A 19,543-nucleotide genomic window follows, 5' to 3' on the forward strand; every position below is an offset into this window, starting at 1 on the left:
TAAATATTGGGCAGAACACTTTGGGAGAAGTCCCCTGCTCTTTTTTCAATCTTTTTACGTCCACCTGAGAGGGCAGACGGGGCCTCACTTTAATGTTTCATCCCAAAGACGGCACCTCCGACAGTGCAGCACATGTTGCTTACCTTATTTTGCAGTGAGTTGACTGTATCTGGCAGCAAATGGTAAAAATCGTTTGATCCTTGTCCATGTACCTATCACTCACTGTAGTCCCACCAGTGGCACTGACTAGCACTGGGCTTGTTGGATTATTTTACAGATGCCTGTTGCACCCTGTAATTGCTGGAAGGGTAGTGGCACTAAGGGTGAGGCAGCAGTGTGTCTTTGCTTCAGTAAGACAAAGAGAGGATCTTTTTGTATTACCGCCCTGTTGTAGCATCAACGTGCGGTGGAATTGTGACTGCTACATTCTTAAATAAATTCTGCTTCAAATCTGAAATCGTGTCATTTCTCACAGACTGCCGTCCGAAAACGTCCATACCCACGAATAGGGGGGCGGGGGGGAACAATGAGGTCCTTCACTCCGATGGGGCATTCTGCATCATCCTCATTTTAGCTGCATTCTCGACGTGTTACTAATGCACAGGTCAACAATAAGGTTGCTAAGATACCGCAGAAACCTCTTAATGGGAATGGTGGCCCCAATGGCCTTGTTCCCTTTATCCAATTGGGGAGCTGTAGAATGTGCACGGAATGAACTGGGGGCTCGGCAGATGCACCCGCTAACTACTCGCTGGAGAGCCTAATTTCAGCTAAAGGTGCTTTTACAATATTGCTGCACAATTTGATTCCCCTACACGTGGGCCTCGGGAGGTTGATGGCACTTAAAAATATGAACTTGCCAGCATTGGTTCAGTTACTGGCAGCAGGTTTATCGATCTGCCTGTCTAATTGTGCTGTGCTCGCACCACAGTGTCAGATTGCGTCATTGCGCAAAAGTACCCAATGGGAGAGCAGTGCCAAACTACCCTTTGATGCTTCACCCTATCGTGTCGCTACCAAGATGTGTCTCTGCTCTCCCAAAACCCTTGGGTAAGCATAAAAGCTCCTCAATGGCGATTTAAGCTGCAGAAATAAAGCTGCCCCACTCAAAGTATCCTTTCCGTATTGTCATTTGGCACAGTTAACATAATGCTCTGAAATTGGAGATGAAACAAATTTTCTTGACGTGGTTTAGTAATACAGCCCCAGAGTCCCAGTGCTGTCAGCCGTGGCTCAGTGGGTAGCACTCTCACCTCTGCGTCATGAAGGTTGTGGGTTCAAGTCCCACTCCAGGAACTAGAGCACAAAAATCTAGGCTGACACTCCAATGCCGCACTGTCGGAGGGGCAGTACTGAGGGAGTGCCGCACTGTCGGAGGGGCAGTACTGAGGGAGTGCCGCACTGTTGGAAGGGCAATACTGAGGGAGCACCGCACTGTCGGAGGGGCAGTACTGAGGGAGTGCCGCACTGTTGGAGGGGCAATATTGAGGGAGCACCGCACTGCCGGAGGGGCAGTACTGAGGGAGTGCCGCACTGTCGGAGGGGCAGTACTGAGGGAGTGCCGCACTGTCGGAGGGGCAGTATTGAGGGAGAGTTTGACTGTCAGAGGGGCGGTACTGAGGGAGCGCCGCACTGCCGGAGGCGCAGTGCTGAGAGAAAGCCGCACTGTTGGAGGGGCAGTACTGAGGGAGCACTGCACTATTGGAGGGGCAGTACTGAGGGAGTGTTGCACTGGCGGAGGTGCCGTCTTTCGGATGAGACACTAAACCGAGGCCCCATCTGCTCTCTCAGATGGATGTAAAAGATCCCACGGCATTATTTCGAAGAGCTGCAGGGGAGTTATCCCGGCAATATTTATCCCTCAATCAACATCACTGAAACATTATCTAGTCATTATCACATTGCTGTTTATGGGCGCTTGCTGTGCGCAAATTCGCTGCTGCGTTTCCAACACTGCAACAGTGACTACACTCCAAAAGTATTTCATTGCCTGTATAAGCGCTTTGAGACGTCCGGTAGTCGTGAAAGGCGCTATATAAATGCAATAGTTTTCTTTTGCAGTGGACTCCTTGTTTATTTACAGGGCAGGTTACAGGCATGTTCTCCTGTGTTTTGGCCCATTTTCTGCCCATCTCGTAATAGAAACATAGAAAATAGGTGCAGGAGTAGGCCATTCGGCCCTTCGAGCCTGCACCACCATTCAATAAGATCATGTAGTTGACTCCTTCGTGTATTGCTGCATAAGCAGCCTCCAGTACCCTGCCTGAGTAATCAATCATGTGTGATCTCAAGAAAGCGAGTGCTGACAGATTATTAATTAACCACCATCTCACTCAACATTCCACCATGCACACTTTCCAACAGGTGATCAGGGCAGGAACTCAGCTGATTTTCCACTTCCTCAATAAATCCCATAAGGAATTCAGGCGAAACTTCTTTACCCAGATAGTGGTGAGAATGTGGAACTCACTACCACAGGGAGTGGTTGAGGCAAATAGTGTAGACGCATTTAAAGGAAAACTAGATATATACATGAGGTAGAAAGGAATAGGCTATGTTAATAGTGCGAAATGAAGAGGGGTGGGAGGAGGCTCGTGTGGAGCATAAGCACGATATGGATTAATTGGCCTATTTCTGTGCTGTAAATTCTATATAATGCAGGTAACCTGAGCTAACTAAAACACAAACTGGCCTAAATGTCTCCGCTACTTACTGGATATATTCTTCAAGCCACTGAGACAACCCTCCATGTTATATGTTTAGATATTCTCCCATCCACTCCTAAAGGCGCTGACTCTTGCTTAGTTTTGGTTCCAGAGAGACCAGATGTCTTAACGGAGTTAAGTCAGACTGTTTGACGCTGGAGGACGTCACTGCTGATTCTGATCATGTCCAACCCTGACACAGACACACATGTATGGGGTCATTTGATAGAAGTGCACTGAAAGAACTTGTATTTGTACAGCCCCTATAACGACCTCAAGACGTCCCAAGGTGCTTTACAGCCAATGAGATACTTTGTAAAGTGCAGTTGCTGTTGTAATGCAGGAAGCTCAGCAGCCAATTCGCGCATAGCAAGCTCCCACAAACAGCAACGGGATAATGAGCAGATAATCTGTTTTAGTGATGTTGGGCGGGCCACATTGTCCGCATGCCTGCCAGAAGCCTCCCAAAACAAGCGCTCTACTCAGAACTTCTACACGGTAAACAAGCCCCAGGTGGGCAGAGGAAACGTTACAAGGACACCCTCAAAGCCTCCCTGATAAAGTGCAACATCCCCACTGACACCTGGGAGTCCCTGGCTAAAGACTGCCTGAAGTGGAGGAAATGCATCCGGGAGGGCGCTGAGCACCTCGAGTCTCATCACCGAGAGCATGCAGAAACCAAGCGCAGGCAGCGGAAGGAGCGTGCGGCAAACCAGTCCCACCCACCCCTTCCCTCAACGACTGTCTGTCCCACCTGAGAGAGAGACTGTCATTCCTGTATTGGACTGTTCAGTCACCTAAGAACTCATTTTAGAGTGGAAGCAAATCTTCCTCGATTTCGAGGGACTGCCTATGATGATGAGATTGAGATTGAGGGATGAATATTGGCCAGCTCCCCTGCTCTTCTTTGAAATAGTGTCGTGGGATCTTTTATATGCCTTCAGCTGTTTGGGCCCTAAGCTCTGGAACTTCCTCCCCAAACATCTCCACCTCTTATCCTCCTTTAAGACGCTCCTTAAAACCTACCTCTTTAAGCAAACTTTTGGTTATCTGCCTTAATTTCTTCTATCGTGGCTTGGTGTCAAATTTATGTGTTTTGTCATGTAACACTGTTGTGAAGCACCTTGGGACGTTTTACGACATTACAGGTGCTATATAAATAAAAGTTGTTGTCCACTTGAGAGAGAGAAGACGGGGTCTTGGTTCAAAAAAACGGCACCTCCGCCAGCGTAGCACTCCCTCAGCACTGCGTTGAGCATCAACCTAGATGTTTGTGCTCAAGTTTCTGGAGTGGGTCTCGAACCCACGACCTTCTGACTCAGAAGTAGAGTGTTAACCCACTTGAGCCATAGCTGCGCCTATAATCAGGAATGGGAATGCGGACAGATTTTATTCACCCCACCCCTAAGCACGAGTTCTCGGGGCTAGTTACAGTGGCACAATTTCAGCCTACATAGAAATCAGCAGAGATTGAAAATAGAACCAGGGGACCTTATGATCTGTATGCCCCAGTACTACACCAGGTAATGTTGCTCAGTTACTCACTGAACCATAGAGAGAGGTTTCTCACATTTAGACATTTTTATAAACATGGTAAACTTCATGAAATATGGATGCAAGTATGGAATAGGCAACATACAAAATGAGCAATAACTATAATGCCAGAGTGTAGCAGCCCAAATGTATTTTATACAGTGCAATGCACTAAGAAAGAAATAATTTGTATTTACATACTGCCTTTCTTAATCTTAGGACGTCCGAAAGTGCTTAACAGCCAATTAAGTTCTTTTGAAGTGGAATCACTGCTGTAATGCAGGGAAACATAGCAAGCAGTCAATTTAACACACAGCAAGATCCCACTAACAGCAATCAGATGCTCAGTTTTAGTGATTTTGGTTGACAGGTAAATGTTGGCCACAGGCTGGAGAATAGGACAGCACAAAGAGGGCAACATACAGATTGGAGTGAATTCTGTATATAACACACAAGGCTGCAGAGTGGCAACTGTCAGATTAAGTTTACCTCAAGTAAGTCACCTGATTTGGGCTGAAGTGCTCTCTTCAGTCCTGCACATTGAAAAATACTGTAGCAATGATGAGCTGCGACTAATGTGAAAAGGATTTTCAAGTGGCTTATGCCAACTTTATTGGTGATTTATTTTAATATTGTTATTTTAATTTCACCCAGCGATGCAATATGTATAGGTACAATATCCTCTAACACTACATTCTACTTCTTGATGGAATATTCAGAAAAAACATTTTGTCTCAATTTGCTACCTTTCTCACAGCACTGACCGATGACAATGATTCGATAGGCACTTGTTACCCTCACGCTATTGGTCATTCATGTATGGCTTGACGGTGTCAACAGCAGGCTAGCTGACTGTGGAGGGCCTCACAGCTGAGTCCCAAGTGTCTGCATATACCATATAGCAATCAGGAGCAGGAACATAAGAAACTTAGCTAATGAGTGTCTTCAGGCTATTCGACTAATGGGTGCACCTTAGTTGGAACCCATTCCTGTTTTTCAATGCCCACGCACAGTCACACCTACCAACAGAGGTCACTAAATAGCAACCAGGAGCCCCAACCAAGTCAATACCACACCCCTGGCTGAAATTGGGCCAACTCAGGGGGGAGTCCAGGGACCCTTCCTGATCGCTGTGGCTCAGTGCAGCGCCTAGAGCTTGAAAACGAAACAAGTTTTTTAAATACAAGTTTAACTTTTTCTCCAGCCCTCTTATAGAGACATTGACTCCCTCATTAGGGTGCAGCTCCAAAAGTACTGGGTGCTCACCAGCACTTTACCCAGGTCATCATTGTTGATGTCTGGCCTTTTGAGGCCGAGCGGCAGTCGGCTATTCGACTGTGGAGTACGTCACAGCCCAGCCCAAGGCATGATTCGGTGTTCACGTGTAGTGATCAGGAGTGGGAACTTGGTCAATTTTCCCTCTACGGCTGTCCTGGTCGAGTTCTTTTATTCACCGTAGGCTGGGAATCAGAGCATCCTGATCTACCTGACCTAGAAACGGGAGACTTCATCTCTGAGCCATTAAGGCATCTGATGCTATTTTTTAGCAAGGACTTCTCGGAGAATATTACTTGCATAATTCCTCCAACTCCTTAAAAAGTTGAAAATCAGCTTCTCTGGTCTTTATTCTCATGGATAACTTTCGTTTCCCTCTTTAACATTGCTCCAATTTCATTTTTTCTGTTCCTTTAAAAGATAATCTGGTGTGGTTTCTGCTTTCCTCCCCCCAGCCCTGTGTTACATGACCCCAGAGTTTCAGTCACAGAGCGGTGCAGCGCCATGTTGCTGCAATAACCTTTCTTCTGATTTATCTCCTCACTCTGTTCCCAGGCTCCACAGGGAAATACCTCCGCAGTGGCGTTCTTCGTTCTTAAAGGGGCACTCCCCTCACTTTTAAAGGGGTCCGCTCCCCTCTTTTAAATGAGTATCCTCTCCTCACTTTTTAAAAGGGGTATTCTGTCACTTTTAAAGGGGTCCCTCTCTACACTTTTAAAGGAACGCTTTCCTCACTTTAAAAGGGGCCCTCCTCACTTTTTAAAGATGCAAAATGAAGCAGAATGAGGCTCTTCCAACTTTCTCGCGATTCAAAACAGCTCTGGTCTGGACATTTAATCACAGTCAAGGGACAACATGTAGCCGATTGAATCCTTAGTTGAGCAACTTCGTCCAGCTCTAGCAGCATATTTCAAATTCAAATAGATTTATTTTTGAGTCAACCCTTTTGCATCTCTCAAGTCTCCTGCCCGTATTATTTTAAGCTACAATAGATCCAAATATTTTGAAAAGCATATTTTGTAAATATTTCACAGCAAACTTTCCAGTGAGCCTAAATTGCTTTCTCCCTTTAAGGAGAAGTAGTGCAAGTGATTTTATAACGAAAGAAAGGAACTTAACGACACGAAACCTCCCGGGTGGGTTTCTCTGGGCTTGTGAGGCTCAGTACTCGGTGACCTGGGTGAGACTTGTTCCCATTCGGCCGTAGTCTAGTCGGGACAGGGTCCCCCCCTCCCCAAACCACTCGCGGATGGATACAGCAAAGTGCGCCGCTCCAGGCAGCCTGTGGTGCTGAACTTTTCAAAAAGTTTGTTCTGAAGTTTGGAGCCGCGCGATCAGGGGGGATCGAACGGAGGATTCTGCCGACACTTTTTTTTCCCAATCCCCCCACCACCACTATTTTGTTTCCCCCCACCCCCTCTACCCTCGTCTCTCCCATGATAACAAGGACTTTCTGGGCTCCACGTTTGAATGGATGTATAAATTAATCGTGGAAAAGAAGGCAAACTCTGAACTTTTAAACGGCGAGCAATGGGGAATTTAAAACTCTGGAATTTACTTTGGGGATTCTTGCTGGCGACGGAGAGTGGAGGTACGGCTTGACTTAAGGAAAGAAGGCTTTCTTACAAGGAGTGGCAGAATGGTCTTGCAGTGAATAGGGACAATTTGAGGACCAGAAAGCATGTTGCTTCTTAAAAGTCCTTTCCAGACGATCGTGGGATTTTTCTGTTGCAAATCAGTGCTTTTCAATACAGCGCGATGCCAGAAGTGCTGCAGACTTAGCGACCCAACTGTGTGTCTCTTCTCTGCAACAAGTTACCTTTTATTTGTTTAAACAAGTGAAACTAACTTTTGATCTCCAGTTGCAGGTTCTGGGGAGTTTATTTATTTTCTTATTCCTTTGTCTAGTGCAGCCCAGTGCATACATTTTAAAAATGCATCTCTGTTTATTATTTCGAGGTTCCTGGGGGGTGAATTAAGTTGGGCTTGTAAAATAATAAGCGGTCGCAGGCTTTGTGGAAAAGCTTGTAATGAACACGATTGATGTACATTTCACAGCGGCACTGTTGCAATGTAACTCTCGTTCTAAATGTTGTAGCCTTTCCATGTTACAACTGACCATTTGTTGTGCAGTTTAACGCGGGGGGGGGGGGGGGGGGATTGCTCCTGTTTAACTTCACAAGATGCAGATTTTCCCCAATCATTACTGAACTGGCAAAGCCAGCGTTGCGTTTGGTTGTACCGACTGGGCGCTTTTTAAAAAAAAAAGAATCTCTTATATCAAAGTTGGTTTAAAAAAAAGGTTATTCATTTATCTATTTTAAAGCTGAACGAATCCCACCGTTTGGAAATTTGCAAATAGATGGGGCAAAAATAATCGTGTTGGCTAGAAATATATGAATCTTAATCGAATTCACTTCAATTTTGTTAAATATGAACCAGAACCCAGAGAGATGGAGCGATCTCAGCAGCTGCTTGTCATCTGATGTTAACACGACCGCAGAAAGATTAGGGTGCGAAATAATCGCTTTTTTTGTGCTGAGAACCGTTTGATCCCAGTTGAGAAATTGATTTTTTTTTGTATGCCCTTCAGCCATGTGTAGGCAGAGAGTTGTATTGGGAATCTGGACTGGAGAGGGGGGCTCCTCCCTCTCTCTCTTCGTATATTAATTATTTTTTTTTAATTTAATATAAAACTATTGTTTTTGTCTGAAATGAAAAGGTGGGATTCCAAGGGGAGGGTGCTGATGGAAGGCTGTAGGGATTTGCGACCCGGGGCTGATGCACCGAGTAATCCTTCACATCTCGGTATCCTTGGGAACCAGAGTTGAACACACACACACACACACACACACACACACACACACACAGCCCCCCTGAATGATGGAATGGCCAAGTGGCTCCTAGTCTTTGTGTATGGGACAGTGGAGGGAGGGGGGTGGCCCTGGAACAGTCCACAAGCTGCGACAAACCCCAGTGGTGGAGCCCATACAAAGAGGTGTGGGATCAGCATCTAGTTTTGTTTTACATTAATGCTTAAACTCGACCTTGCAAGATCACCGTCTGTCACTGGACATCATTCAGAGCACACTGACTCACTCCATTGTCTGACAGTCCCTCGAGGCAGGGGCAGGCAGCACAGACAATTCGCTCTTGCAAAGAATGTCATTTTTTTAAAATTATTTTGTTTTTGCTTCTCATCCATGACCTGGATCTTTTTTTTCAGTAAAAGGCAGTGGGGTGTTTTTTTTATACAAGTTGCCCAGAGGGTACTTTCTGGTCTAACGAGGCCCGCATGAAGAGGGGAAGGGGGGTGGCGGGGGGTTCAAATGCAGTCTCGTTTTCTTTTTGTTGTTGAATTTGGTCCTTCAGCCAATAATCTGACTTTTGAACTTGGTGCTGGAGTCCCCCTCTGAAACTCCGGCCCAAAGCACCCCTCCCGCCCCTCTCCACATTAACATGACGCTTTGTGTCTGCAGTTTGTGAAGCCATTGACAGACCTCGTGTCTCACTCCGAGCCCCCTTTGCACGCTCGAATCACTGAATGCCAGGGCTCTTGAGAAATTACACTTCACATTCCTCCATACATCAGTCGGGGGAATAAAAGAGCTATGGGGGTAAGGTGTGGGGGGGGGTGGGGAGAGATCAATGGTATATCTCCTCCCTGTCTCTAAGCTCCTACAGCCCACCGAGATCTCTGCGTTCTTCCAATTCTGGCCTCTTGAGCATCCCCAATTTTCTTCGCTCTGCCATTGGCGGCCGTGCCTTCAACTGCCTAGGCTCTAAGATCTGGAATTCCCTCCCTAAACCTCTCCGCCTCTACTTCACTCTCCTTTAAGACGTTCCTGAAAACCTACCTCTTTGACGAAGTTTTTGGTCACCTGCCCTAATAGCTATTTATGTGGCTGGGTGTCAAATCTTGATTGATAATCGCTCCTGTGAAGCGCCTTGGGACGTTTTACTACATTAAAGGCGCTATGTAAATGCAAGTTGTTTTTACCAAAAACAAACACTTAAATACTCCAGTGTTAGGTGCCCCTTCCTGTTATGTGTCAGCATCTTGCAGACATCTCATTAACCTCTCTGAACCCGTCAGTGGACTGACAGATTCATTTGTAGTGCTGATTCTCTCTTTCCCCCATAGAGGGATATGCTAATAGGATTAGATGAAGTGAGGTGGAAGGAGATTGGTGGGGAACATGGAAACGAGCACAGACTTAGTTGGGCCGAATGGTCTGTTTCTGTGCTTAAAATAGAAACGTAGAAACATAGAAAATAGGTGCAGGAGTAGGCCATTCGGCCCTTCGAGCCTGCACCGCCATTCAATGAGATCATGGCTGATCATTCCCTCAGTACCCCATTCCTGCTTTCTCGTCATACCCCTTGATCCCCCTAGTAGTAAGGACTACATCTAACTCCTTTTTGAATATATTTAGTGAATTGTCCTCAACAACTTTCTGTGGTAGAGAATTCCACAGCTTCACCACTCTCTGGGTGAAGAAGTTTCTCCTCATATCGGCCCTAAATGGCTTACCCCTTATCCTTAGACTGTGCCCCCTGGTTCTGGACTTCCCCAACATTGGGAACATTCTTCCTGCATCTACCCTGTCCAATCCCGTCAGAATTTTAAACGTTTCTATGAGATCCCCTCTCATTGCTGTAAGTTTTACGCAATTCTGTGTAATTTTTCCTCTGTGCCTCTCACCGAGGGAGCTGTCGGTGATCAGGGGACAGTCGACAAGGCCTCCACTCCCCGGTACTCTCGGCCCCTGCACTGAGCAGGCCGTGGCACCACCCCTCGCCCCATCCGGGATCCGTTCTCTTCATATTCTGTCGTATCTATTGTATTCGCCTGAACTTTTAACATGGGAATAGGAGGCGGCCATTCAGCTCCTCGAGCCTGTTTTGCCATTCAATGAGATCATTGCTGATCTGTACCTCAGCTCCATCTACCTTGGTTCCGTAACCCTTAATACCCTTGCCCAACAAAAATCTATCAATCTCAGTTTTGTAATTTTCAAATGACCCACAATCTGAACAGCTTTTTGGGGGAGAGAGTTCCAGATTTCCACCACCCTTTGTGTGAGGAAATGCTTCCTGACAGCACCCCTGAACGGCCTGGCTCTAATTTTAAGGTTCTGGACCCCTCCCCCCACCCCAACCAGAGGAAACCGTTTCTCTCTTATCTACTCTATCAAATCATTTAGTCATCTTAAAACACCTCGATTAGATCACCCCTTAATCTTTTACACTTGAGGGAATACAAGGCCAGTCTGTGCAACCTGTCCTCATAATTTAACCCTGTTAGTCCCAGTATTGTTCTGGTGAATCTGCGCTGCTCTCGCTCCAAGGCCAATACTGTATATCCTTCCTGAATACACTGGTGCCCAGAACTGAACGCAGTGCTCCAGATGTGGTCTTACCAGTGCTTTATACAACTGTAGCATAACTTCCACCCCTTTATATTCCAGCCCCATTGAGATAAAGTGTTCCCTTAGCCTTGTAAATTAATTGTTATGCTTGCCCACTAGTTTTTAGTGATTTCTGTTCATGGACCCCTAAATCTCTCTGCTCCACCACAGTTCCCAGCTTCTCACCATATAGAAAATACTCTAATCTATCTTCCTTGGGTGTAAAGCGGATAGCCTCACACTTTCCCACTTTATACTCCACATGATACAGTTTTACCCACTCACTTAATCTAGCAATGTTCCATTGCAGCTTTATACTCCTCTCTACACTACTTACTGTGCCACCTCACTTGGTGTCGTTGGCAAATTAGGATTTACGACTCTCTGTGCCTTCATCTAAGTTATTGATAAATAAAGTGGAAAAGCTGAGGCCCCTGGGAGATTCCACCCATCACATCCTGCCAATCGGAGTACATTGTCATTATCCCTACTCTCTGTCTCCTACTCATGTCAATAGCTTGCTTCCAGTTCCATACACTTTGATTTTTGCTGACTTTCCAACACTTGCCTCACTTGTAATATCGACAATAGCCATTGTACCAATTAGTGGCCGTTCTTGGATCTAACGATTTTTGCCAAGCAAAACGATTCCCATTTTATTTGCAAATGCAGCTGCTGTCTTTTAAACTGGAAGATGTCTGTAGCAGAACACTGCTATGCATTCTCTCTTCCCGCCCCCCCCGCATTGCATTCACTGAGGAAGCTGTTCCTTAACTTATTAACTGCTCACGTGGAATGACACAGAAGTGTGAAGTGATGCATTTTGGTAGGAAGAATGAGGAGGAAATATAAACAAAATGGTACAATTTTAAAAGGGGCTGCCGGAACAGAGAGACCCGGGGGTGAACGTATACAAATCTTTGCAGGTGGCAGGATAAGTTAAGAAGGTTGTTTTTAAAAAAAAAAGCATATGTGATCCTTGGCTTATGAATTAGAGTACAAAAACAAGGAAGTGATGCTAAACCTTTACACTGGTTAGGCCTCAGCTGGAGTATTGTGTCCATTTCTGGGCACCACACTTTAGGAAGGGTGTCAAGGCCTTGGAGAGGGTGCAGAGGAGGTTTACTAGAATGGTACCAGGGATGTAGGACTTCAGTTGCGTGCAGAGACTGGAGAAGCTGGGGTTGCTGATGGAAATTTGTGTGCCTGGGCGATGAAGATTGGTTGGCCAATCAATTGACGGTGGAGGTGGCATCCGAGCTTAGCCCAGATTTGTCCTCAGATCGCATCTACACTGACTCACTTCCAGCAGGAGTCACTGGACAGTGAGCAAGAGTAGGGATGTCCAAACACAGGGACAATAAGAATATCCCCACTGTCACTCCAGCTAGTTTGTGTTTATTGTTAACTGACATTGTCCACTTATTACTTGCCCCCTATTTTTCTGCCAAACAATATTCTGCCTTAAAAGGAATGGACAGTGGCCCACTGTAAGTCCTTGCTCTGTAACCTGATGACTGGGAGGCTTATGACACCATCCAGGGCACTGTCCTCGAACCGTTCAAGGATAAAGGGTCGGCCATTTAAGACAGCGATGAGGAGGAATTTCTTCACTCAGAGGGTTGTGAATCTTTGGAATTCTCTGCCCCAGAGGGCTGTGGATGCAGAGTCTGTGAATATATGCAAAGCTGAGAGAGCTAGATTTTTAGAGTCTCGGGGAATCAGGGGATATGGAGATCGGGCGCGAAAGCGGAGTTGAGGTCGATGATCAGTCATGATCTTATTGAATGGTGGAGCAGGCTGGAGGAGCCATAGGGCCGACTCCTGCTCATATGTTCTCTCCATCTGTCTGCTCAGTACCACCCTCCTCCAAGGCCATGTGTTTTCATTTATCAGGGCTCATGGCACGGAGACATCTGAGTAACATTTTCTAGAGCGAAAGGTAATAAACCGGATATTAAGATAGAATCTTGTACTACAGTTCACCCAGTAATAGACCTGGGCTATTTCAGGTAGAATTGGCAATTTAAAACAAACACGTGCGATGGAGAAAAATATATACCCCTCGCCGCAAACTATTATGACTAAACTAATTGAAATATATTCGTAAAATGAAGCTAATTATGCCAGAGGTGTGTGTATCTGTGAGATTATTGGTAAGTGTGCTGCTTTGTTTTTTAAAAAGTCATTCTCGGGATGTGGGCATCGTGGGCAAGGCTGGCATTTATTGCCCAGTCCTTAGTTGCCCTGGAGAAGGTGGTGGTGGCCTTTTGTGTAGCGGTGTGATACAACTGAGTGGCTTGCTAGGCTAAGCGTCTACTACTTTAGTATGGGACTGGGGTCACGTATAGGCCTGATCGGGTAAGGACGGCAGGTTTCCTTCCGTAAAGGACATCTGTGGCACAGTGGGCAGCACTCTCGCCTCTGAGTCAGAAGGTCGTGGGTTCAAGTCCCATTCCAGGATCTTGAGCACAAAAAAAATCTAGGCTGACACTCCCAGTGCAGTGCTGAGGAAGTGCTGCACTGTCTCAGGTGCCGTCTTTCAGATGAGACGTTAAACCGAGGTCCCATCTGTTTTCCCAAGTGGACGTAAAAGATCCCATGGCACTATTTTGAAGAGGAGCAGTGGAGTTATCATCCCCGGTGTTCTGGCCAATATTTATCCCTTCATCAATATAATAAAAAAACAGATTATCTGGGTCATTTTCACATTGCTGTTTGTGGGAGCTTGCTGTGCGCAAATTAGCTGCCGCACTTCCCACATTACAACAGTAACTACACTTCAAAAGTACTTAATTGGCTGTAAAGTGCTTTGAGATGTCCGGTGGTCATGAAAGGCGCTACATAAATCCTAGTGAACCAGTGGGTTTTTAACGATAATCCAACATTTTATTGATACTGGATTTCCAGATTCTTTCAACTGAATTCAAATTCTCCAATTATCATTGGTCCAGTAACATAACCACTACACTGTCGCACACCAGGTGTATCAGTGAGGTTACTGGTAGGTGTGCTGGTGTGTGTATCAGCGAGTTTTCTGGTACAGTGCTGTGGGCGTGGGTTTAAACTAATTTGGCAGAGGGAGGGGAACCAGAATAAAGCATCAGAGAGGAGAAACAAGATGCACAGAGGGCTGGAAGGGACAAACAGCATTACAACAAAGGGTAGTCCAAAAAAAGGAGCGATCAGACGGGAGCGAGGCTAAGGAGGGGTTTGAGTGCATGTGCGTCAATGTACGGAGCGGAACAAATAAGGTTGGTGAGCTGCAGGCTCAAGTAGCCACGTGGTTATCATTGGACATAGTGGAAATAACAGAAATATTGTTCAAACTAGGTCAGGGATGGGAACTTATCATTACTGCCTGCAAAGTATTCAGGAATAGGGAAGGAACAAAGTAGGAGTGGTGGCAGTATTGATCAAAGGTACTGTTATAGCCCTGGAAAGGGGTTCAGAGACAGAATCTATGTGGTTAGAGTTAAGAAGCAGAACAGGAGCTGTTAGACTGCTGGGTGTATACCACAGAGTGCCAAATGGTGAGAAGGAGATGGAGGAGAAAATTTGCAAGCAAATTTCAGAAGGATGTTAAAACAATACAGTAATATCATCAATGTAGATTGATTAAAAAATGTAAAGGGTAAGGAGAGGGAGCAGTTCCTGGTGGATATGCTGCTGTGTGCATCAGTTTTCTAGTAGATGTGCTGGTGCGTGTATATCAGTGAATTTCCCAGTAGATGTGCTGGTGTGTGTATATCAGTGAGTTTCCCAGTAGATGTGCGGGTGTGTGTATCAGTGAGTTTCCCAGTAGATGTGCTGGTGTGTTATCAGTGAGTTTCCCAGTAGATGTGCGGGTGTGTGTATCAGTGAGTTTCCCAGTAGATGTGCTGGTGTGTTATCAGTGAGTTTCCCAGTAGATGTGCGGGTGTGTATATCAGTGAGTTTCCCAGTAGATGTGCGGGTGTGTGTATCAGTGAGTTTCCCAGTAGATGTGCTGGTGTGTTATCAGTGAGTTTCCCAGTAGATGTGCGGGTGTGTGTATCAGTGAGTTTACTGGTTTCTGTCCAGAAATATGTTAATAAAATCATAGACTAATACAGCACAGGAGGCCGCCATTTGGCCTGTTGTTCCTGTGCCAGTTATTTGAAAGAGCTCTTCAATTATTCCCATTCCCCTGCTCTTTCCCTACCCATGCAAATTTTTCCTTTTCAAATATTTATCCAATTCCCTTTCGGAGGTTATTATTGAATTTGCTTCTACTGCCCTTTCAGGCAGCGTATTTCAGATCGCAACAACTCACTGCGTAAAATAACAAATTCTCCTCATCCCACCTCTGGTTCTTTTTCCAATTGCCTTAAATCTGTGTCCTCTGGTTACTGACCCTTCTGCCACCATAAACAGTTTCTTCGTAGTCAGTCTATCAAAATGCTTCAAGATTTTGCACACCTCCATTAAATTTTCTCTTAACCTTCCCTGCTCTGAGGAGAACAACCCCAACTTCTCTCATTTCTCCACGTCACTGAAGTCCCTTGTCCCTGGTATCAATCCAGTAAATCTCCTCTACACCCTCTCTAAGACCTTAACATCCTTCTTAAAGTGTGGTGCCCAGAGACTGGACACAATACTCCAACTGGGGCCTTAGCTGGTGATTTCTAACGATTCAGCATAACTTTCTTGCTTTTGCACTCTCTCTGCCTCTATTTAAAGCCAAGGATCCCATATTTTTAACCAGCCTTCTCATCTTGCCACCTTCAAAGAATTGTGTGTGTCCAGGTCATTAATACACATCAAAAAGATCAGTGGTCCTAATACCGACCTCTAGGGGCCACCACTGTAAACGTTCCTCCCGTCTGAAAAACAACATCTCACCACGACACTCTGCTTCTGTCTCTTCGCCAATTTCGTATCTATGCAGCCACTGCCCTTAATCCCATAGACTTCAGTTTTGCTAACGGGTCTGTTCTGTGATGCTTTATTAAACACAGTCCATATACACAACATCAACTGCACTTCTGTCATCAACCCTCTCCGTTACTTCATCAAAGAACTCGATCATGTTAGTTAAACACGAGTTGGTTTTAATTGATTAGTTCATTTTTCAAAAATGACAATTAATTTTTTTTCTTGAATATTGTCTCTAAAGGTTTCCCCACCACTGGCGTTGGGCTGAGTGGCTTGCAGTTGCCGGGTTTATCGCCCTCCCCTTTTTTGAACAGGGATGTAACATTTGCAGTCCTCCAGTCTGATATCTAAGGATAATTGGAAGATTGTGGCCAGAGCCTCCCCTATCTCCACCCTTACTACCGCCAGCAACCTAGCATGCATCCCTTCCGGACCCAGTGGCCTTTCTACTTTGAGTGCTGCCAACTTTTTAAGCAACTCCTCTATCTATTTATATCCTATTCAGTTTCTCTAACTCCTCCTTTATTGTGACATTGGCAGCATCCTCTTCTCTAGTGAAGACAGATGCAAAATATTTACTTAGGACCTCAGCAATGCCCACAGGAAAATCTCCTTTTGGCCCCTAATCGGCCCCACCCTGGTACATGTGCTGGTGTGTGTGTTCATTGACTAATCTGGTCAATGTTCTGTTTTGTCAATCGGTGAGTTTTCCAGTAGATGTGCTAGTGTGTATCAGAGTATTTTTTTACATAGAATTACAGCTCAGAACTGGCCATTCGGCCCAACTTGTCTGTGCCGGTGTTTATGCTTCACACAAGCTTCTTCCTTGCCTCTCTCCATCTCACCCTATCAGCATAATCTTCAATTCCTTTCTCCCTCATGTTTGTCTAGCCTCTTAAAAGCATATATGCTATTTGCCTCAGCTACTGCTTGTGGTAACGAGTTCCACATTCTTATCACTCTTTCCGTGTAGATGTGATGGTTTGTGAATAATTGAGTTTACTGGTAGATGTAATGCTGTTTGTATCAGTACATCTTCCGATATATGTGCTGCTTTGTGCCTCAGTTCGCTGTCCGGCTGGTGTGAGTTTCCCAGTAGATGTGCTGGTGTGTGTATCAGTGAGTTTCCCAGTAGATGTGCTAGTCTGTGTATCAGTGAGTTTTCCATTGACTACCAAATAGCAGGAAGGAGATAAAGGAGCAAATTTGCAATTAAATTAAAGAAAGATGCAAGAATTACAAAGTAGTGACAATGGGGGACTTCAATTATCCCAATAGTAATCGTGTAAAGGGCAGAGAGCAGGAGGAATTCCTAAAATGTGTATAAGAGAACTTTCTTTATTGGTGTGTTTCCAGCCCAGCAAGGGGGAAGCAGTGGTGGATCTAGTTCTGGGGAAAGGTGGGGCAAGTGGAGCATGTTTCAGTGGGGGAGCATTTGGGGAACAGTGATCACAATATCATCAGGTTTAGAATAGTTACGGAAAAGGACAAGGAACAATCTAGCGTAAAAGTACTTTGTTTACAAATCCTTGTTTATAAATCCCTCCATGGCCTCGATCCTCCCTATCTCTGTAATCTCCTTCAGCCTCACAACCCCCCCCCCGAGATGTCTGCGCTTCTCAAATTCTGCCCCCCTGAGCATCCCTGATTATAATCGCTCCACCAGCGGTGACCGTGCCTTCAGCTGCCTGGGCTCAAAGCTCAGGAGCTCCCTGCCTAAACCTCTCTGTCTCTCTACCTCTCTTTCCTCCTTTAAGACACTCCTTAAAACCGACCTCTTTCATCTGCTATAATTTCTTATGTGGCTCGGTGTCAAATTTATTTGTTTTGTCTTATAACACTCATGTGAAGCACCTTGGGACGTTTTACTACGTCAAAGGCACTATATAAATGCAAGTTGTTGTTCATAACTGGAGGAAGGCTAATTTCAGTGAGTTAGAAGGGATCTAACCCAGGTGGATTGGAATCAAAAATTGGTAGGCACAAAGTAATTGAACAATGGGAGGCCTTCAAAGAGGCGTTGGTTCGTGTACAGAGTAGACACATTCCCATTAAGGGAAGGACATCCAAAGCTAGAGCTCCCTGGATGACAAAAGCAGAAAAAGAAGGCTTATGATGAATTTAAGGTTCATAATAAACTGAGTACAGACAGTACAGAGGAGATCTAAAAAAGGGACCAAGAGGGTCAAATAGAGAGCATGAGAATGGATTAGCTGCTATCATAATAGTGTTTTATCAATTTATATATTTATAAACCTGTAAATAGTAAAAGTGTATCAAAAGAAAGGGCGATTAGGGAGCAAAAAGGAGATCTTCTTGTGGAGGCAGGACATGGCTAAGATTCTAAATAAGCACTTCGCATCTGTCTTCAGTAGAGAAGAGGATGCTGCCAATGTAGCACGAGATAGTAGCAATATTGGATAGGATAAAAAAAGAGAAGTTACTTAAAAGGTTGGTATCCCTCAACGTAGAAAAGTCACCCGGTCCGGTTGGGATGCATCCTAGGTTACTGAAGGAAGTAAGGGTGGAAATTACAGAGCTTCTGGCTGCAATCCTCCTGACATATGGGGGTGAGAGTAGAGATCCCCAAACTAAATGGTACAATTTTAAAGGGGCTGCGGGAAGAGAGCGACTTGGTGTATGTACACAAATCTTTGAAGGTGGCAGGACAGGTTGAGAAGGCTGTTTAAAAATGAAAAGGGTGTGGGGTCCTTGGCTTTATTAATGGAGGTATAGAATGCAACTGAGACTGGTTGGGTCTCAGCTGGAGTATTGTGTTCAATTCTGGGCACCGCAGCTTAGGAAGGATACAGAAAAGATTTAGTACAAGGGACGAGAGACTTCAATTACGTGGCCAGACTGGAGAAGCTGGGGTTCTCCTTAGAGCAGAGAAGGTTAAGGAGAGATTTGATAGAGGTGTTCAACATCATGGAGAGTTTCGAAAGAGTAAATAGGGAGAACCTGTTTCCTGTGGTAAAAGGGTCGGTAATCAGAGGGCACCGATTTAAGGTGAGCGGCAAAAGACCCAGAGGCAACATGAGGAAACATCTTTCTACACAACGAGTTGTTGTGATCTGGAATGCACTGCCTGAAACTTTCAAATGGGAGTTGGATAAATACTTAAATGGAAAAAAAAATTGCAGGGCTATGAGAAAATAGTCAGGGAGTGGGACTAATTGGATAACTCGATCACAGGCACGATGGACCAAATAGCCTCCTTCTGTGCTGTTTCATTCTAGGTGCTGGTGTGTCTATCAGTGAGTATTTCAGTAGATGTGCCGATTCTTTGAAAGAGCTATCAAATTGGTACCATTCCCCTTACTCTTCCCCATATCCCTGCCAAGTTTTCCCTTTCAAGCATTTATCCAATTCCCTTTTGAAAGTTATTGTTGAATCTGCTTCCACAACCCATTCATGCAGTGCATTCCAGATCATAGCAGCTCCCTCCCTGTGTCATTTTCTTAACTTGTCCTGCCTCCTTTTTCTGTTTCATTTTCTCTATCTTCAGTCATCCAGGGAGCTGTAGCTTGCGTTCCCCCTCTTGGGAATATGTTTAGTCTGTACCGGAAATATCTCCTATTTGAAGGCCTCCCATGGCTTATTTACTTGTTTCCGATCCATACAGGCCCGATCCCCTTTCAACTCACTGAAATTAGCCCTCCTCTAGGTGGATATTTTCACATTTCATTGTTCCTTGTCCTTTTCCATTACCATTCTAAACCT

The 19,543-nt window shown here is 45.2% G+C and overlaps 1 protein-coding gene across 1 annotated transcript in view; it reads left to right on the forward strand.

The window, feature by feature from the left end:
• Positions 1-6,774: 6,774 nt before the first annotated feature.
• The window catches only part of notch3 (notch receptor 3), a 182,123-nt gene continuing 169,354 nt past the window's right edge, over positions 6,775-19,543 (forward strand). Inside the window, exon 1 of the mRNA XM_070867215.1 lies at positions 6,775-7,104. Coding sequence (XP_070723316.1) covers positions 7,044-7,104 — 61 coding nt within the window. The 5' untranslated portion in view covers positions 6,775-7,043. The remainder of the gene's footprint in view (positions 7,105-19,543) is intronic.

This window comes from Pristiophorus japonicus, chromosome 24, assembly GCF_044704955.1.
Source record: "Pristiophorus japonicus isolate sPriJap1 chromosome 24, sPriJap1.hap1, whole genome shotgun sequence".
In the NCBI taxonomy this organism is placed as follows: Eukaryota; Metazoa; Chordata; class Chondrichthyes; family Pristiophoridae; genus Pristiophorus; species Pristiophorus japonicus.